Source organism: Conger conger, chromosome 6 (genome assembly GCF_963514075.1).
Source record: "Conger conger chromosome 6, fConCon1.1, whole genome shotgun sequence".
In the NCBI taxonomy this organism is placed as follows: Eukaryota; Metazoa; Chordata; class Actinopteri; order Anguilliformes; family Congridae; genus Conger; species Conger conger.
Genome location: NC_083765.1, coordinates 43,345,885 through 43,370,977, shown reverse-complemented (window position 1 = coordinate 43,370,977; position 25,093 = coordinate 43,345,885). Strand labels below are relative to the sequence as shown.

At 46.2% G+C, this 25,093-nt stretch overlaps 1 protein-coding gene across 19 annotated transcripts in view; it reads right to left on the bottom strand.

Annotated features, from left to right (window-relative positions):
* Positions 1–24,519, bottom strand: part of cnot1 (CCR4-NOT transcription complex, subunit 1) — a 41,875-nt gene extending 17,356 nt beyond the window's left edge. For 4 of the 19 annotated variants that reach the window (XM_061244282.1, XM_061244290.1, XM_061244276.1 and 1 more), the window contains exons 1-24: positions 24,379–24,519; positions 21,054–21,348; positions 18,045–18,152; positions 16,892–16,990; positions 16,487–16,555; positions 16,344–16,398; positions 15,063–15,266; positions 13,889–14,057; positions 13,502–13,628; positions 11,928–12,038; positions 11,091–11,261; positions 10,695–10,822; positions 9,256–9,496; positions 8,610–8,729; positions 8,049–8,171; positions 7,246–7,397; positions 6,302–6,473; positions 5,242–5,443; positions 4,183–4,308; positions 3,093–3,217; positions 1,646–1,932; positions 1,198–1,275; positions 454–718; positions 42–182 (exon numbers count right to left, since the gene is read on the bottom strand). In XM_061244282.1, coding sequence (XP_061100266.1) covers positions 42–182; positions 454–718; positions 1,198–1,275; positions 1,646–1,932; positions 3,093–3,217; positions 4,183–4,308; positions 5,242–5,443; positions 6,302–6,473; positions 7,246–7,397; positions 8,049–8,171; positions 8,610–8,729; positions 9,256–9,496; positions 10,695–10,822; positions 11,091–11,261; positions 11,928–12,038; positions 13,502–13,628; positions 13,889–14,057; positions 15,063–15,266; positions 16,344–16,398; positions 16,487–16,555; positions 16,892–16,990; positions 18,045–18,152; positions 21,054–21,155 — 3,375 coding nt within the window. In that variant the 5' untranslated portion in view covers positions 21,156–21,348; positions 24,379–24,519. The other 15 variants (XM_061244291.1, XM_061244285.1, XM_061244294.1 and 12 more) reach the window with 12 other exon arrangements.
* Positions 24,520–25,093: the final 574 nt, after the last annotated feature.

Below are 25,093 nucleotides of genomic sequence, written 5' to 3'. Positions count from 1 at the left end.
TAATGTTCATCGGGGGGAAAAAGCCCTCGACCAGACCTCACCTTCTGGGTCATGTTGGACTGTGAGAGATTGTTGAAGATGAACGCGATCTTCTCCTGCACGTTCTCCGGAGGCTCCACAATCCGCTCTGTTTGGTCTGTTGCCACCAGCAGGGTGTCGATGTTGGTCGTATTAATAGACGGCTGCAAAAAAACATTGCAGAAACTAAATATTCAGCGAGGGGGGGTGGGAAAAAAAAAATCTATATATTATTTTACAAAAAACAGGTCTGAGCATTCAGGCTAGGTTTCCATGCAATATGTCCAAATAGAAAATAAACTGCTATGAAAGAGGGAAAACTTAAGTTTCCAGCTACAGACTTTAACAGCATGGCATTACTGTATGGAGAGGTCATCTATATGCATGCGTATATATGTATGAGGTAGGTAAATAAGCACAGACAGACACACATACCCCGACTTCCCTGGCGTTACCGATACTCACTGGAACGTCCTTCTTGAAGCTGACGGCGGTGGGGCGGGTAATGGTAGTGGTTTTGGCAACAGTGGTTGTGGTGGATGTGGTTACCATGGTGCTGACCTGTCCCGGGAGGGGGGCTTTCTGGGGTGCCTGCGACTGGGCCTGGGCGAGGGCCAGGCTGCCGGGGGTGGTGATGGAGCCCTGCATCTTCACTGGGGGGTCTCGTGACTGCTGGCCGTACTCGATATACTGCACACACAGGATATGGAAAACGCGAAACGGGAGACTTATTCATCTCGAAGTAGACCCGGCGGCAGGGGGCTCCACTTTCAGAGGGAGCGCATGCACACGACTAACATGCAATATATATATATATTTAAAAAATAAAAGAAAAACATTTATAACAAATAAAAACAGATAAGGGGGGGGGGGGGGGGAGAGAGAGAAAGTAATCGAAGTACTACATTAAGGCAGTAAAATCAGTCTAAATGCATTTCATGTAAATTAATGCTTAGAGCACGCAAAGATATCAGATGGGACAAGATGCTCAAAATCGCCTTCCAGGCGCAAAGGTGTGGAACAAGCCTTAAACAAGCCTACGTTTGCCCTTGAGGATGGAAAACCCCCCCCCCCCCCACGCCTCCTCCCCCCCCACGCCTCCTCCCCCAAAGGGCTACGTGAATAAGCATCTTGGCCACATCCTAACATCTTTGCTGTATCCCGAGAAACCAGTTTACCTCCTGTAAATGGTGAGGGAACTGCAGGAAGTGTGGGATGGAAGCCAAGTGCTGACAGTACTGGGGATAGTCCTTCAGTCTGAGGGAGGAAACAAGAGATTAAGACTGCGTTCTCAGGGCGGAAACCGACGTTAAGACTGCGTTCTCAGGGCGGAAACCGACGTTAAGACTGCGTTCTCAGAAACAGAAAATACAACTCCCTACCAGGGTTCGACAGATCTCCCCTTTTAGGAGCATTTGCCCCGGATGACGGATTATATTTCGAGTCGATACACACCCAGTAATTGGGACACACAAGTGTGCGCCTTCATCTTTTCAACTCAGGATCACGTGCGCTCCGTGGTAAAAGAAATCTTGATGTAGAGCCCTGCTACCAAATGCCATTTCCAGTATTAAAACACCCAAATCTAACAGGACCTAGTTAGGTCAAAGAAAGCAGGACCTCTTACCGATTTTTAAATCTATCTAGTGCAGCGATGCCGAAGTAGTACATTTTGGAGCCGAAGGGCTTGCGCAGGGCCTCGAGGACGTAGCGCAGCGCCAGACCCAGGGCCATGTACGTGACCAGGCCCTTCTCGATGATGCCGCCGAACAGGCAGGCGGTGATGTGCAGCTCCTTGTCCGGGTACTGGGGGAAGAAGCGGTACTCCTCGAACAGGTTCCTCAGCATGCAGTTGAAGACCTCGCGCTCACGCTTAACACTGGAGTCCTTGAAGCGCTGCAGCATCTCCAGCACCTGGGAGCGGGGGGACGGAGACGGACGGAGACACGCACACAGACGCACGCACGCACACAGACGCATACGCAGACGCACAGACACACACACACACACACACACACACACGCACGCACGCACAAACAGACACACGCACAGACACACGCACACAATGTAAATGGAAAAATCCCATCTGCAACATCTCACCTGTACCCATCACTTCCATTAATCATATTACACAAACACTGACGACCAGAGGTCACACTAGGCAATGCAATTGCATTTTTGGAACACAGGAGATCTAAAAATGAGCATTTCACACTAGTTGTTACTAGTTCACACTAGTTCACACCAGCGTGTGCCATCAAGCCCCTCCAGCTGGTCCAGAATGCTGCAGCCCGCCTGATCACCAGTCAGCCCAGGTCGGCTCATGTCACCCCGCTTCTCATTGGCCTCCACTGGCTTCCCATTGCCGCACGCAACCGTTTCAAGGCCCTAGTGACTTGCCTACCACTGTCAGAACAGCAGAATCCCTCCCCCTATTTCGACGCAGACTCAAAACCCACCTTTTCAAACTCTACCATAGTCCTCCCTCCTGATTTCCCCTGCCCCTCCTTTCTGATATCCCTATCCTTGTCTAACCCCCCCCGAAAAAAAAAAAAAAAAAAAGCACTTCTGATGACAACTATGTTTAGAACAGCATTTCCTGTGTATTTTGCTAGTTTCTGGATGTGATGCTCTGACTTATGGTAGAACCTATGCACTTGTAAGTCGCTTTGGATTAAAAGCGTCTGCCGAATGACTAAAATGTAAATGTGAATGTAGTTCACTTGCGTTCTGATAAAAATAGGTTTAATATATGGAGCATAGTAAGCCCACAATAATAACACCATATATAGCTTGCCCACACAGAGGCAGAAGAAAAATAAAAAACAACTTTAAAAGGCCAACAATGACAAACCATGAATAACCTAATACAAGAAAGCAATTTGCGATCACATTGGCACAGCGGGCATGAAAAATACAGCTCCTTAATTCCAGTTTAGCCTCCCACTGACAGCATGTTGTGGAGGAGGTAAGTCAGAATGCAGTTTTTTATTTTTATTTTTTTTATACTAGCCTTCCTTTTTGACAGCCCAAAGCAACATTTTTTGATCCAGACAACCCTCCAGTAGGCTTACCTCGTCAACCGACATGGTGGGGTGTGGCGGGTGGTTGTAAATGCGCTGGAAGTAGCTGTTGGCCTCATCGTCGATCTCCTTGCTAAAGTGCTGGTTGGCCTCAGGCCACACCTGAGAGAGGTCAGCTGGGAAGGGGGGGGGGGAGACGAGCATCACACCCTGGATTCACACATCTGTGACAGCCACAGTCAACCAGCAGGCCTGGCACACAATCAGTAAACGGGTCATTTTGTCCCCCCAAGGCAATTTGGGCTAGGGCGTTTAGCGCTTTGTGGAAGTTACAAGCCATACAAGCAGGCATATCTGGGATTAACGGGGCAAGCTCTTGTGGTGCCAATTGCTTTGGCTCCAATGTGAACGGATTAATGCCGCAAACTTAATTATTGGGGGGGAGAAAGAAATAAATCACACAAAACTATCCAAACTTCGATTACTTCTTAGAACTTAAAGTGGCGAGGTCACCCTCGATTATGACTTTCCGCATGCCACTCAAACTGATTGAAGTCACAAGACAAAAACTCCAAAGGGTGCAAAAGCTCAGGCTTCTGAAAACAAACCGATCGTCCCTAAAAAATAAATAAAATAATTTTTAAAAATCAACCTGCATCAACAAAAGACGACCTAAATGCATGTCCTCCCGAGGAGCATAGAACGTCTTTCACAACAAACGCTCCGTTTCTACAGTCATTTCTGATAGCGTCTTAGACAGCATTTCTCCTTGCTAGCATTCGGACAGGTACAGAAGACAGTGTGGGGAAACCATGGCTGTGGGTTGATGAGCTTACTGTTAAGGCCAGTTTATAGTCCAGTGACGCTCCACTGAAATCACAGGATGTTCCTGAACATTCTACTGACAGTAGTCCTGTCCTCAGCATTCTAGTTACCCAGAGTATAAACCAAATGTCGCTGTGACCAGCCAACATCCATTGGACGTTGTCGGAGGCAGTGTTGCTCTGTCACTGGACTACAAACCGGCCTTCATCCTGACTGGAACAGTGCGGTGCTAAGCGACATTGTTTCAGTGGAAGCACAGCAGAGAAGAGACTCTCAGTCAGTCAACACCACAACCACTTACAGGCCTTCATCTTACTCTGCTGGAAGGTCGGGGGGTTGAGTCCCGGGGTGCTCATCTTCCTCGTCACGAACGGGTCGCTGCTCACGGCCGGCATGCCCAGGCCAGAACCGATTCCGGACAAGCTCCCGCTTCCCAACGGACCTGACGGGACCGGACAGGAAATGTGAGTCATGTGATCGGTACATCGTGCGCATGCTTTTATCTGTGTGGTGCCGTGTGGAACAGCTTGCCAGGACATGCAGTGGAGGCAGAAACACACTGGGTTTAAAGACCAGGCTCGATACAGTGCTTTTAGGTCAACTAAACATTAGCTGGGCTTTCGTGGAAAAAGGAGAGTATTGCTGAACTGAATGGCCTGTGTCGGCCATTATGTTATGTTATGTTATCTGTTTGGGTGCAAGCTCATCCAATAACAAATACCTGATAGTTCATTGCGAATGTGAATGTGTGGCATTCTTGCAGTTCACCCAATACATAGTAAAAGTATCTCGCTACGTTGTATTCGGCTTTGTACGTCACGCCAGATAAGTGTGCCAAAATATTTAAATACGTCTGGTACGGTACGTGAAGTATTGGTTCTGCCCATAGGACATGAGGCCCCAAACACTCCCCCAGAGCAGTTGTTGCCTTTAGAATGCCCTCAAAGATGTACAACGGCACCAGTTTACAAAAGCTTGATGTCAGCAACAACCAGTGATAAAAAGTTTATGTAACTTCCATTAAAAAGAGCAACTTTTCTGGTAAGATGCCCCGAATTTATGAAGTCCAGGTAGATTTTGTTTGTTACTCTAGCACAGATCGATTTTGTCCGCAGGGTTACCACTCTATAGATAACAGGACAAAACACAGTGCAGCCATCTGCAACAGGTGACCAAAAATGCTCTTTACTGAACATTTACATGCTGATGTAACAATAACTACTGGTGATAGAAAGCAATAGTGTTCAACTTTAAAATAAAAAAAGTCTACTCTTCAAAGGGTTAATACTGCCACAATTTATCCAACTGGATTACCCTTCATGCCCCAAAATTACTGCCCGCCCACCCCATCCAATTGAATTGAATTGGTTCGTACCTGGCAGCTGGGAGGACAGGCTCCCCAGGCCTCCAAACGGGGTGGAGGGGGCGGGGTTGGACAGCGTGGGGAAGACCTTGGCAGGGGACTGGGGGTTGCTGAAGGTGGACCCCAGCGGGGTGGGGAACCCGGGCATGCTCTGCGTGTGGGAGGCAGTCGAGCCCCCCAGGGTAAGGGTGCCCATGGCTGACAGGGGGTCGATCTGCGACACAGGAGAGAGCCGCACAACAAACCATCAGGCCTTTACCCAAACTACTGACGTCAGGCTGTTATTCAAAACACACAACACAAACACTGAATGCTCCAGAAACAAGTACAATTTAGACTCGAGAGAGAAAACATGTATAACGGTTATGGAAAAATTCTAATATAGTGAACAGCTATACTTTGAGCAACGAGATGTAATGAGAAATATCCCAGTTATGGCGATCAGACTGGGGGATTGGCAGCCATGTGCCCCTGCCTGCAGGGCTGGAGTGCCCCACACGCAGAGCATGCCCGGCTAGATCTCTTAATCTAAACTTTGGTTACTGGCATTAGCCATAATAACCACAAACACAATCAACAATTAGCACACTTTCAAAGGCACCTGGGATTGTTCTCTGGAAACCAATCAACACATGCTGATCACTTATTTACAGCCTGCCCAATTGGAGCCTAAACTCAATTTGGATGTACTAGAGAAAAAGCAAGCATTTTAAGCTTAACCACAGGGAATGAGGCTGAACAAGACACCGGGAAAGACAAAACTACTGGTGCTCTACAGCGCTCCCGTGTTTGGAGCCAAAAAATTCCCAAAAATGTGATGTGCACCAACTGAAAACATTAATTTGACTTGCATCCACACATTGGGAAGCATTGGTACGCTTCCAAATTTTTAAACTTTTCAAGGAGCAGTGGGAAAAAATGAGCATAGAACATTGTGCACTCCCCAGGGTCGGCCGTCACACAGCCATTTGAGAAAGGTTTTTGTGATAACCCCCTGGGTTTATCCTTCCCCCCCCAGAGAGCAACCCGCACGGCCGGGCAGAAGAGACGAGAGGTAAGCGGAGCCCATCACCTGCAGGGGGGACACCGATACCTGGACGGGGGAAATGGCGTCCAGGCTGCTGGTGCTGGGCGCGCGGCCCTTGGGCATCACGCCCGGCGGGGGCTGGCGGGCCTTGTTCATCACGTTGCTGCAGTTCGCCACCATGGTGAGGATGGTCTCCGACAGCTCCTGAGACACACTCCTACGGGCAAGCGGGGGGGAGGGGAAGGAAGGGAAACTGGTCAATTTTAAACAGCAAAGAGGAATGGTTAAGTTGAAAATGTTTTGTTTAAATTAAAGGTGATAAAGCTCTCTGGGCTGGTTTCCCCAGACAAAGATTAAGCCACGCCTGGGAGTAAATTGAGTTTGGTGTAATCTCCATTCAAATTTGACTCTAGGACTAGGGCTGGCCGGTGTCAGCGAAACTGGCCCTCTACGCATCATGCTGCATGAAACTACGCCCGATTAGTCATAAATAACTGTCACTACAAAAAAAGCATCAAACAGCTGCGGGGTCCCAGTCATGACAAACAGGATGCACAGCACAGCACCCACATCCTGGTTTAGTCGACACGCTTTCAACAAAGAGCAGATGCACAACCTTCCCGTGCAGCTCAAAAATGTACAAAGAAATATCAGATTGAGTTAACGACTAAGCCGAATAAACAGGAACAGAACTCGGTTGCAAAATCAGCCGTTGTTGAGCCCCTGTGACAGCACAGATGAGCCAGGCCTTCATAAGATGGGATGATCAAATGTATTAAACCCCTTGGGGCAATTTGCATTTGACCCATCCTAGTTACTAAGGAGCAGTGGGCAGCCACAGTGTGGCTCCAGTTCTGAGGCCAGTGCCTTGGTCAAGGGCAACGGCAGGAGCACAGATAACCTGACACGCATGTCTGAACAGAAAGGGTTCAGATTACAGCAGAACACAGCAGGATGCATGGATGCGGAGGACGGACGGACGTACGTACCCCGCACAGGACTGCAGGCAGGCCAGCATGGTGGCCAGCGTCTCCGGGGGGAGCTGGGCGCTTTTGGGCTGGTCCTTCTCCGGGGCCAGCCCCCCCATGATGGAGGGACAGCGCCTCTTCAGGAAGGTCACACAGGCCTGGATGAAGGGCTCCTGACCAAGCACAACACAGCAGGTCAGACTGTGGAAGTAACCTCTTACAGCACCCACAACACACCCAACCAACACAACTAACGACAACACACACCCAACCAACACAACTAACGACAACACACACCCAACCAACACAACTAACGACAACACACACCCAACCAACACAACTAACGACAACACAGACCCAACTAACGACAACGCACGCACGCACACACCCCCAACAAGGCAACACAGCACAGCAGGTCAGACCGTGGAAGTAAACTCTTACAGCACCCAAAACACACCCAACCAACAACAGTACAACGCACGCACGCACGCACACCTTCAGCCCGTGCAAAAGCACCAACCCGCTCAGTCTTCATTTGCTACTCTACACACACATGCACTATCACAGTGGACATCAGCACTACTCAGCTCCATGCCCTCGGGCCGCAGTGTCTGTGGGCATTTCCTGCGCTGCTACACCAGCTGATTTTACCTCTTACTATCGGAGACAAGCAGGTAAAAATAAAATCATGTGGTGTAGCGCACGGTCCGTGCGAACGCCCTCAGACACTGACACGTGGGGTTCAGCAGCACTGGTCTACAGATTCATAATACAATCATTTTCACGTCCATGGAAAGATAAAACGGAAGACGGGCCCCACTCACCCCGTGCTCTCTAATCTTGTCAGTGAGCCATTTGTCAAGTTTGAGGTATTCACGTCGAGACGCAAGTGCAGCAAGGTCAATAACAAAGGCGAATGGAGTGCCATTTAGCAGCATTGATAGAGACTGGAAGAGAAATGTGTCTGGTTAAAATCAGCAAAAAGGTTTAATAAACATATATAAGCACAAGCGATAATTAACAGGGTACCAGCAAGCGGTGCCAATTATGAATTTTCAAGCTGTAAAGACACATAGTGGATGCATAGTAAAAACATTTTGTTGCAAAATGTTAGTTTCATGATGACCTGCCATTGCTGGCTGTCACATGCTGATTGGCTGAGGAAGGCCAACAAGCTTTAAGTGAAATAAAAGCCACGGGCTCATGGACTTTTGCAGACATCGCAAAACAAGTCTGAAAATTTTAATCAAACAAGGAAAAAAAGGAGTTCAATACTAAAGCATGGTTTAAAATGTGGATTTGGAGTCAGTGCAGTGCTAATGAGCTCAGGCAGCAGGGGAGATCAGAGCAGGACGGAGAGCGAGGAGGACTGGGTCCGCCCGTACCTTCAAGTCCTGAGCCACATCCAGGATGCGGGAGAGCTTGGCCTGGTCGTACTGCTCCCCCCTCATGTACCACTCTGCCATCGAGTGCATGATCAGCTGCCGGATGGAAGGAGACTGTCCCTGGGAGAGGAGAGGAGAGGAGAGGGAGGAGAGAGACCCTGTCAGATCAGACACTGCTGCTGTGCGAAAAGCAAGGCGTTCTCTTTCACCTGTTGCTATAACCCGTCTGAACATGCCGCACACGGGCGGGAATATGAAATTAGATTAATATCATGAGCCCCAGTGGGTCTGCAGTGCTCCCTGTATGAGCTGACTGCAACCAAAGCGGCTGGGGATCCTAGTGCTGAGCACAGGCAGACAAATCAAACACTAAGAACTAGCTTAATCACGGGTGAGCGTCAGTCAGCTGTTCCAAACCTCTCCTCAGGAACGCCCAGCAACATACAGGCATTACACCTCAAGCACAGCCAATAGCACTAATGGAGTGCTTGATTAGTTTCACCAGGAGTTCTTGATAGAACAATAAAATACCTGGATCAGACTGGGGTTCCCAGAGGACAGGTCTGGGAAGCTTCCTAACTGAAGCTCAGAGCCAGCGAACATCCCTTGCGGTGTGCGCTGAAAGGGAAGGGGTGGCCGCACTCACCTGGCCGTGCCATGCGTAGTGCAAGATGATGGCGGAGTTGGGGTGGTTGCCCAGGAAGATGGGCATGAGCGTGGAGATGAGCTCGTGGCGCAGCGTGTGCCAGGACGTGCTGATCTGCAGCAGGGCCAGCACCAGCATGTCGGGGCAGTGCTTTATGGGGAAGCTGAAGAGCTGCTTCACCTGCTCGTACTGGCCCACCTCCGACAGCCGCAGGAGGGACTCCACCAGGTCCAGGCTCTTCCTGCGAGGGGGAGGGACGTCACCAAAATCACAAACGCCCTTTTCAACAATTCACCAGACGCTCACACAAATGGTCCCACATTGCACACCTTTGCAGCGCTTTTATTTTAGGCGCTGAAATCCCTAAGACGATGTTTGTGTGGCCCCAGCCCAGTTTTACATGCCCATTCCCCAGCGCCTCTTATGAAGAGCCCGTTTCAGTGGCTGTCTTTAAGGCTCATTGATATGAATGAAGCTCTGTTCTCATCGGCTGACTGGCTGGCTCCATTAAGCTGAACGCAATCTGTGCTGCAGAGCTCTTGGGTTTCTACAGGCTACAAGGTGGGCCGTGCTGAAGTCAGACTCAGCAAATGAGCACATGGTTGTGATGTCACAGCTTGTTTAAATGCAGTTTCTTCATACGGATTGTGTGGGCAGCCGCAGTACAGCACCCGGGGACCACCTCCAATTCAGAGGTCAGTGCCTTGGTCAAGGGCAACAGGATAACACCTAGGGGCAACTTAGACTCTCCAAATAACCCAACACTCCAGCTTTTCTGACTCCTTTTCAGTCACATCAAGGGAAAGCAGTACTGAAGCAAGTGGCTAAAGCAGGGATCATCAAATCCATCAAATCCAGCCCTGGTTTTCTTTTCTCTCAGGTAATTAACTGAACAATTACTGCTACTGACAGGCCCAGACTGTCTTGACACCCGACTCCCAGGTAAAGGGAGGACGGAAAACCAACAGTTCTCAGCCCTCGAAGACCAATCTGGACCCACTTAGACGCCAACGGCAGACCAGTTAAGATAATCACGCATGCAACTCTGGCGCCACCCAGTGGACATAACACTGGGCTGCAGAGCACAGCAAGTGGACACGGGGCCTGATCTGCAGCAGGCCTGCCTAGAGGGGCAGGGCCAGAAGGAGGCGTTTTGGGCCAGAGGGAGGAGTTCTGGACCGGAGGGAGGAGTTCTGGATCGGAGGGAGGAGTTCTGGACAAGAGGGAGGAGTGTTGGGCAAGAGGGAGGAGTTTTGGGCAAGAGGGAGGAGTTCTGGACCAGAGGGAGGAGTTTTGGGCCAGAGGGAGGAGTTCTGGAACAGAGGGAGGAGTTCTGGGCCAGAGGGAGGAGTTTTGGGCCAGAGGGAGGAGTTCTGGACCAGAGGGAGGAGTTCTGGACCAGAGGGAGGAGTTCTGGACCAGAGGGAGGAGTTTTGTACCAGGTAGCGATCTCGCGGTTGTCGTCTTCGGGCGGGGCCTTGAGGATGTCGATGGCGACGGTGTGGCAGGGGTAGTCCGCGAAGCAGAACACCTCCGGGCTCATCAGGGAATGCTGGATGAATGACAACTGGAGAGGGGGAACGAGAGACGGGTGAGAGCCAGGGAGGGGAGGAGGGGAGAACAAGAACATCCAGCATCAGGGATAATATAGACTCGTTTACTACAGGCCCTTACTGCTATAAAGCACAGAAAAGCCCCACCATTAACAGAATGCCAGCAACAACCAACAGAACAGTGATTGGCGGACAACTACATTTAGTGCACACACTTCCTGGACATGCACCAATCGGGCAGGCGGTAGGCTGAGCGTTGCTCTAGGATTGGCGGTGCGTTACCTGTCCCTCGGCGTGTTTCCAGGGCCTGTAGATGAGGTCGACGGGGAACACCTCCATGCCCAGCCCGCGCTGCACCCCGTACACCACCATCTGCAGGCCCTTGCTGTCGCGGATGACGAACCCCGGGTGGTCCAGCTCGTAGGTCACCTCTTTAAAGTTCAGATTGGGGTTCTGCAGGAAAACAAGGTCACCGCTTAAAAAGGACCCCAGTAAAACCTTAGACCGGATTCTGTGGTTTAAAGGTACAATGGGTAATGTCGGACTTTTAACGGTCAATCACAGCAACAAGCACCCTCAAACCACAACACTGTTTTTATCCCTACCCCTTCTGCGCTGACATTGAAACGACATTGGCTGTGGGAATTAGAACCCATTTTCGACCAATGAGCTCAAGCTATTGTGCAGCTATACAATGTTTTGGAACAGAGTGTTGGTCCATCACCTGTATATTTTGAAACCCAAATTTAAGGACTATAAACACAGGCAGAGGGTGAGTCAACATGTCATTGAGCCTTTTACAATGATAGGAAGGGATTTACAATGGTCTTGTAACAATGTTTTACCACAAAACTCTTACCTATTGTTTTGGGAGACAATCGGGAAGACAAAGTTAGAGTGACTCATACAGCCACGAGAGTTCATTTACTTGTGGGTAGTAACGGGTCCCAACCACACCCATACAATCATTTCACTACAGAATTTATGTCTGACTTGTAATGTCTGTTATTCCAGTTAACATAACTTTAAATAGAAATTTGGATGCATCGCTCTGTAGTAATTCTCCAATACATTTTCAGACCCTTTATAGTCACTACGGGGTGGTATGAAATGACTCACGACTTCCTTGACGACGTCGATCAGGACTTCCACATTCCAGGTGTGCGCCTGGGATCCCTCGCTCTTGTCCTTCCCATCGCTCCAGATCCCGCTACCTGGAGCCGAGATGGACTGGAAAGAGGCGGAAAAGCGGGAATAACCACGGTGGAACACACACCAAATCACAGCGACAGAGGCTAAGGCGCACGACTGGGACCTGGACGGCTGGTGGGACAGGCCCCAGTGCAGCTGTTGGGCCCTGGAGCAAGGCCCTTAACCATTGGGGGGGGGGGGGGATTGGCCTGTGCTTAGTCTAATCAACTCTAAGTCACTTTGGATAACAGCATCATCTAAATAACTGCACTTATGAAAGAGGACACTAAAAACTACATCCCTGTATTCCCACCCTACAAACATCTGGCAGCCACTGGCAAAACACGCACTCAGTATCAGGAGAGGGAACGTGGAGTCGAGTACAGCATAGTGAATAACAGTGGTGATAAAACGGCATGTACAAACAGAGCTGCTATAAGCAGGCACATGCAGTACTGAAAATGACCCAGAGAAACAGCACGCTCCTGTCCCAGACCATGAGGCCGACGCCGTTTCTCACAAACACAGCACAGGACTTTCAAGGTCTGGTTGACCAACAATCTGACGTGCTTTTCATGGACAAAATGTCTGACCAAAAGTTATTATTCACGCTATATGTATTTCTTTTTTGTGTATTTATCAAGTGAACCAGACTGAACAGTCATGGCTATGGATAACAGATGCTTTGTGTGAACTGTACCTTATCTGACCTGTGTTCTGGAGTTGCTCAATAACCTTCGTAACACTGGCAGAATGTCGCTTTGGATAAAAGCTTCGGCTAAATCAATGTAATGCAACAGCATTTCAGGTGCTTTTTAAGGACAAAATGTCCGACTGAAAGTTGATTAATATTTACCCTATATTGTCCTGTAGACCTTTGATATGCACTTATAGTACGTCGCTTTGGGTAAAATAAATGTAATCGCAATCCCACATGCTTTTTAAGGTCAAAATGTGTGACTGAATGTTGATTTTCTTGCCAATGTTTGAGTGTCTTTCTCCCAACCTTTTTTTGTTATGTACTTGCCATTTTGGGGCATTGGCATAGTTTGCCTTTTTTCTTATTTCCCGTATTTTACTCTGAAGCATCTTTGTGACAGTTCTAAGTAAAAAGTGCTGTACAAATAAAACTGAATTGATTCAGAGAGAGACAGGCAGGCAGGAGAGAGAGAGAGAGAGAGAGAGAGAGAGAGAGAGAGAGAGGCAGAGAGAGAGGCAGAGAGAGAGGCAGAGAGAGAGAGAGAGAGAGAGAGAGAGAGAGAGAGAGAGAGAGACAGGCAGAGAGAGAGAGAGAGAGAGACAGGCAGAGAGAGAGAGAGAGAGAGAGAGAGAGAGAGAGAGAGAGAAGCAGAGAGACAGACAGACGGCCAGAGACAGACAGACGGGCAGAGACAGACAGACGGGCAGAGACAGACAGACGGGCAGACGGGCAGAGACAGACAGACGGGCAGAGACAGACAGACGGGCAGAGACAGACAGACGGGCAGAGACGAGCGGCTCACCTGCAGGGGAATCCCGTCAGACAGGCCAGAGTGTGTGCGCGCCATCATCCCCAGCACCCGGGCCACCTGGCTGGCAGTGACCTCCCGCACCCCATACTGCAGGATTATGTTACGGCACTCGTCGAGACTGCGGGGAGCACACACAAACGTATTAGAACCACAGTGTGTCAGAGCGGGTGTGTGGCGCCTGTGTTTGTGCATGCTAGTGTGTGACACAAAATCCAGACCTGGGTCAAATCGGTTCCCATTTTGGATTGAAATACTTTTCTGAGCTCAATTGATCTTGCCTGGGGCAAGGAAGCCAACCAAGAGGACTAGAAGGTGGAGAGTTGCACTTTGAGAGTACCCAACCCAAGAACAGGGCAGACGGAGCCGTAAGAGGTTCACCTTGCACAAAAGCCATAGCCCACTTCCTGCATGAACTCAGCGAGTGAGCTCTCCATCATGGTCTTGGCTAACCCCCCAGAGTCTGGCAGGATCCTGTCCATCAGAATGTCCCGTTTTTCAGGGTACAGCAGTGGTGCGAGCACCACGGGACAGCGCTCCTGCGGGAAATCTGCAAGGAAGGGGGGTCAGAGGTCAAACGCGCTTGGGAAACCAGAGCGCACAAGACGCTGCTGGACAGCAATGGGCTACTGTAGGGTTTTCAGCAACATGGTACCCCTCACATATGGTATTACACATAGATCTTTGTCAACTACATTTTCGCAGTGTAAAAGGAATATCTGCCCTACCAAGTTGAAAAACTTTTGGCTGTACAACAGGCATGTAATACGAATACAGGATACAAGAGGGCTGGCTATTACACATAATAGTAATCACATGCACTCAACTGTTCAGGGTTTGAAACAATGAAAAACAAGATCAATACTTGCACTTCATCCAAACGGCATCACAGAAAAAATATTTTTGTTTTATAATGCAATAACCTTTTCTCACATTCTAGTGTTCTAGTGAAAAAAATTTATACAAATAAAATGAGTGACTTTATTACAAGATTCAATTCTTTCGCTTTTAAGCTTTTTTTTTTTTTTTTACAGCGTGTCTGCCAAGCTCAGCTTATGCGTAAAGTGCTCTACAGGAATTACCAAGACAAATGAGGAAAAGTGCAAGCTGTCCGTTTCATGTGCGTTTTAAACCATCTTTCCCCCGACAGCCAGATCTGTGGCCATTTCTACAGCTACGCTGGGAACACCTCTGCTTTCAGACTGAGGCAAATACCCAGAAAAATAAATCATTTGATCCATTAAAACAGAGCTGCGTTAAAACACCCTGTTCCTGGAGATGCACGCTCCTGCGGGTTTTCATTTCAACCCTAATTTGGCAAAGGGCGATATTGTGATATTACCAATTAGCACCTCAACAAGAACTCTAGCTGCTGAATGAGGTGTGCTTTGTTAGGGTTGGAGTGAAAACCTACAGGATGGTAGAAGTGGGCATGAAAAGCAGAAACTGATTTGACCCTTGTTACCCATACCTGGCCAGTGGATGTTTTCTACAGGGCCCTGAACATGGAGTGCAAAACACATCTCCGCTAGTTCAGCACGACGGCGCCCCTCACCTCTGCACAGGGTTTTGAGGAAGGCGTCAATCTGTTCCTGTCCAACCCCACAAGCTCCCTTCTGCCCAAAGAGGAGGTGGGAGAGGAGCAGGTGCAGGACCTCTATGGCAATGTCCTGGAAGCCACCTCCCTGGTTCCCTGCAAGGTCCGAGTCCACGTAAGACCGCAGGAGATCCGGAAGCTTCTGCTTCACAAACTGGCCGGCTGGGAGAACACAACACAACAAAGTGACTTTACATAATTGCATTACATTATGAGGCTGATGCTTCTAACCAAAGCGACTTACAGTTGATTAGACTAAGCGGGATGTGGGGTTAAGGGCCCAACAGCTGTGCAGATTTTTATTTATTACTGTGGCTACACGGGGGATCGAATCACCAACCCGGCGGGTTCCAGTCATGTACCTTAACCACTACACTACACTTTATTCATTTCAATAACAGTTCATTTTATCCAAGGGGGAACTTCATTATAGATGTAGTTTCTACAGGTCGACTGAAACATCGGATTTCAAGAGCTAATAAAATAAAATTCCATGTGCTCCAGCGCTCTCTAGCCGACTCCATGTTTGCAGGGCAGCAGCAGCGAATAAGAAAGTGAAGACTCGCCAAGCTCTGATCAAGATGCAAAGAAATGAACGAAACCGAAATGCACACCACTAATTGAAATTGTGGTGTGAGCATTAAAATAGACTCGTTTGACAGCATGCTTACAGCTGTACCTCCACTTCAAAATAAATTCCACTTCATTGGCTTATGGTTTGACATAAGCATCGTTTCAATCAACAGTTCAATCAACAGAAATGATATGGACTAAAAAATGCAATCATGATGTTTGAGTGTTTGTTATTTATATAATCATGATGAAACACAGGGAATAATGCTTTTGTAGAATAATTAAAACACCCAAGATCTTTGTGGTTGGGAAGCTGTTGCTAACCAGAGACCACTGACCGGCAGCCATACATACGCCTCAGCCTGCATAACAGAGTGAACAGAGATGTTCAGCTAACACGGTCTTCCGAACACAAGGACATTGTGCAGTTATTTGTCATTTTCTCTAGCAATATTGGACCAATTCACATCAAAGTGTTTTAGTGGCTGGGACAGACAATAAGCAAACAATCATAAACCAGATTCCTCAGGAGAAAAACTACCGTTGCACAAACGTTAACTTCTGGTGGAAGCGGCCACTTCTCGTGTTATGTTCTGAACAAGGTGAGTTTACTTGTCAACACAGAAACACGCGTCTTAGGATGAGAACAAAGAACGGATTACTCACCAAATCCTCTCAGGTCTACGCTGGAGGAGTTCCACAGGGCAAGGCCAAAAATCACCTGGAAGAAATGGCAGCATATGCATCAGTACAGGAAAAACAAAAAGCCATCTGAATTCTGTCAATAACGGGGAAGTTCCTTCTCTTACCTCCTGGACCTTGCTTAATTTCAGCACTTTACTCAGCTGAGTAAACAAATGGGGTGATGGCTTCAAACTCTACAAAAGGGCAAAGATATAAAAGAATCAAGACCAGAAATCAAAAATGTACCAAATAAGAATCATATCCGTGTTAACTGCAGCTGTGCAGATGACAGAAAATGGCCATAGCAAGAACCTTATTCAATGGAAAACTACCAGCAAGCATCAGCTACAGTCTGCTATTGAAGAAAACGCTTGTGTAAGTAATATGGGCGAATGAAATTGTACATGAACTTTCACCATCACCAATACCGGGATCATAAAAGTATGGTACATTAACAAACCAGAATAACTCCATACGCTCTTCAACAAAAACAGACACCAGAACACAGCCTGGGAAGAATCAGGGCCTACCTTCTGATAGTGTAAAGGATTGTCGATGGCGTAGCAGAGCGTCGAGATAAAGTTTGGCTTAGTGATCAGCGACGCACACTCCTGGATCAGAAACTGTGTCTTGGGCAAATGGACAAAAAGGAGAGAGGAGATGGGGGGGGGCACAGAACAAAGGTGGTTAAGGAAGCCATTGGTTCAAAACGCACCGTGCGAAGGCCAAAGATGAAATCTATTTTTACACTAGCAGGCAACGGCGTGATGACATGAAAACACAGATATGCACGACCGAAGAGCAGAGCTACAGAGTTTCCCCCAGGACTGATAATGTCTTAAACATTCAGGCCTTTCCGTTAACACCTCAGCCCATTAAGCGATTTGCTTAGCAGACGACCTCATTAAAGACAAGTACTATCATTTACTTTCATTAAAAGGCATACTAGCAGGATTTTCAGGATCTTGAAAATAGTATAAACATGCATCATTTCAGTCGTTATTATGACACACTGGCAACCAGTGTCTGTGTTCACCTCGGGTCAATACCCTGCTTGTCTACTCTAATGCGTTATTAAAAAATAAGCGCTTCTGGATGTTTTTCGTGTGTAAACACGAAAGGGATGCAACGAAAGCAATCCTGCATAGTATGCCTTTAAGAAGAGACATCAACTGATACGGTTGCATATACACTGGAGTTAATCAGTTTGAACAGTCCCGTCTGGGATTCAAGCAAGGGCTGCACGATACGAGGAAAACATGCGATAATGTTGTTGAACATTGCAATGACGATATGACTTGCGTTAAATAAACAAATATTGAAGTGCGCACAATTCTAATGTCTTCCTGGTTTAGGAACACCGCTAACATAGACCCCAGAAAATGAACAGCCTTTGCCCACTGAATACATACAAAAACTAAATGCATTATATCCAACATGCTTTTATTGAACAAATTGCACATGAACAGCAAATCATACTAATAAATACAATTCATCACAGTTCAAGCAGTCTTTTGCGATGGGTTTCTCTAGCCCATATTTCAATTACCATAAATATACGATGTATTGTGCAGCCCTAATTCAAACCCGTCGCTCGGTGAGTTCCGGACTCAGCTTCGTAACCATGCCGCCGCAGCCGTAATTAGTAACGCGGCGGCCTGGCGTTGGAGGAAAAGGAATTACCTGATGGAAGTCTTTGCCGCTGCTTTTACCATCGCCACTGAAATCCACATGGGAGAAGAGACAGCGTAACAAATGCCTGTCTGCTTCAGGGCCGTGTCGATTCACAATCTGGGGGGTGGAAACCAGACCGTCAGTCACCGCCAGGCTCAACACAGCCCTGGGATAACCACTATTACATCAGTTAGCTTCAACCGGCCGGCTGGGAGAACACAACAGACCGACTTCACATTATTGCATTACATGACATTGTTATTTGGCTAATGCTTTTATCAAAAGTGACTTACAGTTGATTAGACTAAGCAGGGGACAACCCCCCCACCCAGAGCAATGAGGGGTTAAGGGCTTTGCTCAAGGGCCCAACAGCAGCAGGGATCTCACTGAGGCTACAGCAGGTCCCAAGCATCTCAGCCACTAGGCTACAGGCTGCCCCATTAACTGTACACCTTGCGATAACTGCTGTCACAGCAGGTGGCCATTCTGCAGAACAAAATGTGACATGGTGCGCTAAACACTGTATATACTTACTCAGAGACCACTTTATTGGACATTTATTACTTCTTTTTCAGACATATTAGTCTTCTGCAGCTGTAGCCCATCCATGTCAAAGTTTGATGCATTGTTCGTTCAGGCATGCTCTTCAGCATAACACCCTCGTGCAATGCGTGGTTATTTGAGTGACCTTCCTGTCAGCTTGAACCATTCTCCCCTGACCTCATTAACAAGGCGCTTTCACACATATAAGTGCCAAAAATTGTGTTTTTGTTTTTTCATACCACTATCTGTAAACTAAACTCGTGTGTGAAAATTCCAGGAGATCAGCAGTTTCTGAGACTCAAACCACCCCGTCTGACACCAGCAATCATTCCACGGTCAAAGTCACATAGATCACATTTCTTCCCCATTCTGCTTGGTCTGAACAACGACTGAACCCCTTGACCATGTCGGCATGCTTTTATGCATTGAGTCACAGCCACATAATTGGCCGATTAGACGCATGCATTAAAAAGCTGACGAACAGCTAATAAAGTGGGCACTGAATGTATATAGTGAGTCAGAGAGAAGTTGGTACTAGGGGTACATGGGCAAATTTTTTATACAGTTTCTAAATGGATCAAGGTAAAGGAAAATGTGTGTTTGAAATATCTCCAACAACTGCAAGACTTGCTAGCTTTTTGGCACTGTGTCCTTGTATTCCTTCTATGGGAGCAGGGTGTCAAATGAATATCCACTATCAGTCAAATACTAACACTTTTTTTTTTATTATTATTTTTATTTTTTTATTCCAGCTCGTGAGATGTTCTACTCTTGCAGTCACTTTGGCAGATTATCTTTATAGCACAATGCAGCTGGTTATCTGGCTGGGAAAATGTATAAAATGGCCGGTGAATTTTCTGAAATCACACACGCCACTGACCAGTAGGTGAAAAAAACACATTTCATGCCAAGGGGAGAAGTGAGCTTCAGAAATGAGGACAATATGGCCAGGCTACATCATATTATTTAGTTAAGATCTGATGCGACAGATTAAGCCTGTCTTTCAATAGTCATGCTACACTTCATGATCCACCTAATGAAGAATCGGGCCACTGCAAATCAGCAAGTCCTGAAGATCAAAATGGAGGTCTTTACACTGAGGACATTTTTTTTTTTCTTCTTCCACATGGACATGAAAGCCAGTACACAGGAGATGCGCAGGTCTGAGAATAGGTGCCCCATCTACCCTTATGGGACCTATAACTCATCCCTAGAGATGGTTGATGTCAAGTGGCTGTGTCATGTGGCTAACAGTAATGAAAAAAACAGTAAGAGAGCCTGTGCTAGCAAACGAGACTAAATTAGCAGCACAGGTAACATTCCCGAAGGGATGCTCATTAGACGCGTAAACCGTCCTCACAAATCAACAGGGGAAAAGCGTGATGAATGCAGCTAAAAAAAAATGAACAACTGAGTGTTACGTGACTCATAAAAATAACAAAATGCACAACATACTTCACCCAGACAAATACATGATGTTTCAGGTCAATGTGTGTAAATAATCATATCTGGTGCACCTTAGCAGGGTTTTTCCTGGCATGAAAGGTGAAATGGCTGTTTGGCACGCCTAGCATTGGGTTAGCGCTTGTGGTCACACGCAAGGTCATCCCACATTGAACCATTTCCCATTCTTTCACATTCCTGTTTTTGTGTCTGAAAATTTGGCCAAAGATTTCTCTATCGAGGAAAAACCCTGCTTAGGCTAATCAGGTTACAGCTGTACTGCAGTCAGAAACTTCCTCAGCTCCAAACGATTTACAACTTGAGCAGGGGGTGCAACTTGTGAACGAAAAGCGTGTGCACAACTTCCGCTCAAAAAAAAAAAGACAAAAGGCAAAAGTAGGGAGCTCATTCCAAACGCTTATCTTTCTCATCTCTTCTTTTCCCTCACTTTTTTCTACCCCATGGGGAGAAGCTAGGCAAAGGGGCAAAAAATAATATATAGAATATATTTAATAAAAAAATAAAATTAAGACTGGGAAATCGAAAGAAATGCAAATTAGGAACATTTGAATTTCAGTTCGAAGCCACGTCAGTTAGATATGGCAGATGGGGAGAGGTGGACCCACAAGTCAATCATTTATACGTCAGGCTTCCCGAAAAAATACTTCTGCAAAAGGATACGCTGATGTTTTCTTGCTCAAAGGAAAGATTGGGAGTTTTTAAACTTCTACTTTAGCACCTAAAAGGAACATTTAAGGGGTTGGAATCTCCCTAAAGATGGAAAACCAGGATCTCCTGGTCAGGAGCAAGGAAAGGAAAAAAGTATCGAAAACTAAGCGATTGGAATGAGCCCATGAACATGCGACATGTTACTTTAATAATGAAGAAAACGAAACCACAGGTCACTAATGGAATATTTACCAACTTCACCAGAACAATGGAAACAGCACATATCGATAACTCATTTCATAGGCGTTAGAATCGTTGGGGAGAGCTGTCGGGTGTACTTTCAACAGTCCGGGATATACTCACATGTTGTATTTCCTGCTGGCTGGCTCTGTAATTTTTCTTAGTTAAATTGTCAACCAGGTAGCTGATTTGAGACAAAGCCAGCGAGAGCGAGTCAAGATTCATTGCTGGTTGGGGCGGAAGCAGGCGGCCGAGCCCGGCGCAAAATCACCATTATTCCCCTTTTGTCACCGCAGAGATAGGTTAATTCAGCTTGTGTCCTCCCCCAAGATGTGAAATTCTGATGTATAATCTGCTTCCTCTTCCAGTGGGTCTTGATATGAAGTAAAGTCCCTCAGTCCAGCATCAAGCTTGGCATCTACAGAGGACAAAAATACATACAATTAATTTTTAATCCTTCAAAGTGAACTTTCGCCATCCGTAATAAACAGGACTGCGTCCAAACTGTTACATACAAGAATACTCTGCGAAGGTATGGGTGTTGGCCTTGTAAGATTACTTCAGGGGGTACTATGCCCAGGTGAAAAATATATGCACACAAAGCCGAACTAAAGATAGTTGCTAATATAGCGCACGTTAAATGTAATTTAGCATATCGTCATTGCTGTTACTCCAAAGATTTCGCTTTAATCCCACAGAGAATCGTCTCGTATTTCTTCACATTAAACCGGTCAGTTGGCACGAAATCAAATTATGGAGCTAGAAAGCTGTACATTTAGAAGTTAACAATTAAACTTGCAGCGTTTCGCACTTCCATACGTAGCTAACGTTAACTTCCTCGGGCATAAAAACAGAATTGAGGCAACGTTAACGTTACGAGCTAACGTTAGCTACCTTGCTAACATATCCGTTCCACGAGTAATGGCACAGATTACACTGACTAAAGTGCGGCCGACAAGTTTCAAAACATTGGGTAAACCTGATGGGTAATTACTGATCTTTTATAACACAACATACCAGTTAAACAGAGCAGAATTATCCATAATATAAACTAAACAAAAAAAAAAAACCCGCTAATGGTACTCCGGGACTGCGCAAACGCTCGTCACTACTAGGCCTCGAGGCCTGCACTGTACCCCTGAGTGACTCAGTAAAGATAAATGCAACATAGCCAATTGCCATGTGTAATGTAACGAAGCAATATAAATATAACATGTTACCTTCCATCGGATGAATTCGATGTAATGTATAACGATAATAATTCTGCAAGATATAAGGTCATCTGTGCAATGCAAGTCATTTCAGAAAACTATCGAACTATAGCTAACGTTACTTGCCTTGCTAACTCAACGACCCCCCTCCCCCTTCAAAAATAATACCGTTTCATTGACACGGTGTCATTCCAAGCAATCGGCTAAAGTCTAACCATTCTGATCGTTTTCCAATGGGGAAATAACAATGCGAATGGAACAATTAAAAATAACTCTACAGAATTGGTTTGTTACATACACTTTTAAAAACTAACGGCCCGATGCTGGATACATAACGTTACCCATTAATGCAATATACCACATTGGTTGAGGGCAAAATTGCTGCCTACAATTTCCTCAGATGGACAGCTTGCTGTGCATCTAAGCCAGTAACGTTAACAACTCGAGAATTAATTTACAACATGATTAGGCCACGTTAGACAACCCAGCAAGTGAGTTTTAGCGCAGACGTTAACTGGCTACAGACATTTCCCAGCCTGTGGTTATGTTGTTCAAGTTGAAGCCAGCTACTGGCTATAAAAAATAATTCAATCATGGCCCGACATCTTTAGCGACACGACACATTTGCTCTATGGTTAGCAAAACATGCTAGCTAAATTAGCTAACACACACGAGCTAACTTGCACAAACAAGCAACCTAGCTAGCTGTCCCTGTAACAACCGTTTAAGTATCTTGTTTGTCTAATGTAGCCACCTTGCATAGATATTGAAAGGCTAGCTAACAAATTCTCAAACTTTCAGATGGGGGGGGGGGTTCGGGGGACCCACCAAACTAGTAATAACAGTTAACGAGTTTGTTTTCACTCAAGTTAACGAACCAACCGGTATAGCTATCTGCTAACGTTGCCGTCATTGATAGTCGCATTGTGGCAAGTTAATATGAAACAATACTACCCCAATGTTAAAGTTAGTTCAGTTTTACAGTCTTAGCTTAATAGAAAAGCTAGCTAGCTAACGTTAGCTACATTAACTTATTCATTTGGCGTGCAGTTAGCCACATCTACCATTAAATATGACACCCGGCTAATAGTAACAAATGGTAAATTCGAATGTAACTAACATTAATGTTAGCTGGCTAACATGCAGGTCGAACTGGACATTAACTAGGTAGTGGCTTTACTAACAAACTGTAGTTACAAATATGTACCTGGCTGAACAACTAGTCATTGTAGCTAACGTTAACATAAACCTGTGTTTTGGCACTGGCTAGGTACTTCCCACGGTGACAGAATGACTTCGCTAGCCTAGCATCAGTCATTGATACGCATCGGGCTAGCTAGCTATACCAGGTCGCCACAAATAAGTTGAAATGAACCATTTAGCTAACAATTGACAGCGAGCTACATATAAACAACGGACAGTTAAACGCACATACGTTATTTTTTTGTTAGAGTAGTATAAAACAAATCAATGCAGAGCAAACAGGGCTTGTTAGAAGAAAAAAATAATTTTCTGAGGCCCATTTCAGCCTTTGTTCCTGTCGCTAGCCGGTTAGCCTGAACGTGGATCGCTAGCTGTCTAGCTACCTAGTTGCTTAGCCGGGCAGCGTTAGTGAGCTAGCTACGTAACGTTAGCAATGCCACGAAGTCGTTCTTTGAGCAGGATACGATATAATTCAGTTACCAACTTAAGGCATACTGTGGATTCGGATCCATTACCCTCAGTAAATCCAGTCAAGAAAACGAGAAATAGTTATCAAACTACCTGGAACCTCGGAAATGCATTTGCACTGCCAAAACAGCTAACGTTAGCCAAGAAGCTACCCTTCTGGTTGGCTATGTCCGCATTGCCTGAACAATGTTCACTTGACAAATGGATATCCAAACATACAACACGTTACATTATCCGTTTCCGCCACTATTACCTTGCTGGTCCCAATTTATTTGCCGTTGGACATTTCTTATTTTCGTTTTTTGAGAATCGAAACTAATAAACCGTCGCGTTCTCTCCAATTCGGTCTGATTTCCCAACATAAAATGGCGACGGATACCTCGCGCGCGCTCACAGCGCCATCTTCTTGAGCTCGAGCTGAAGCTCGCGACACCGCAACATCACTCGAAAAAAAAGAAAACAACAATAAAAGAAAAACTATTTTGAATGCACAGGGGTACCGGTGTACACCAAAGACACCTCGAAATCACGAACAACACAAGCAGGGAGTAACATTACGCCCATACCTGTCGCGAGGCGGTGGTTTTAAATAAAACATGGTACTTTCTCTTGTAGACATAAAAAATAAAAAATGTTTCAAAATTTACCAACCCATCCCCATACTCTCTCTCTCTGTATCTTGAGCGAGACCACTAGCAAGGCTATGGAGGGGAAAAGTTATAAGTCCCCCTGCAAATACATAACATGGTTCAGTCCACCCAGTTCATGTACTGCATCTAGTTTATTCCGATGAGTTTATTCGTTCTGCGGAACTGTAAGAGCTGTAATGTTAAGAATATAGTACCAAAAGCAGTAAAACGCATTTATTTCCAGATAAGTTTTTTTTTTAAATAGCTCAAAAAAAAGTAAAAAGCAAACGCATGGTCATGCGTATTTTCCAAGGTCAGGTGGCGTAGCCTGTTACTTGAGTAATGTAAAGAAATGAAACCACAGTGCACTAATGGAAATTCCCGAAATTACCAGAACAATGAAAACTACATATGGAAAAATTTTAATTGTGCGGTAGTCTTTGGTCACGTGATTATACCAACGAGTTCTCTCTTTTGTTCCGTATTCAGTCCATTCCGCCACGTGCTGCCAGAATGTCAGTAACTAGCCTACCACAGAACTGTATGGGTAACTTACTACATATGTTCACGTTCTGAAATTAAACCAGTGTTCAGATTTGATGATTCCCTGCAAATTACAAAATATTCATGAAAAATCTGAATAACACACGTT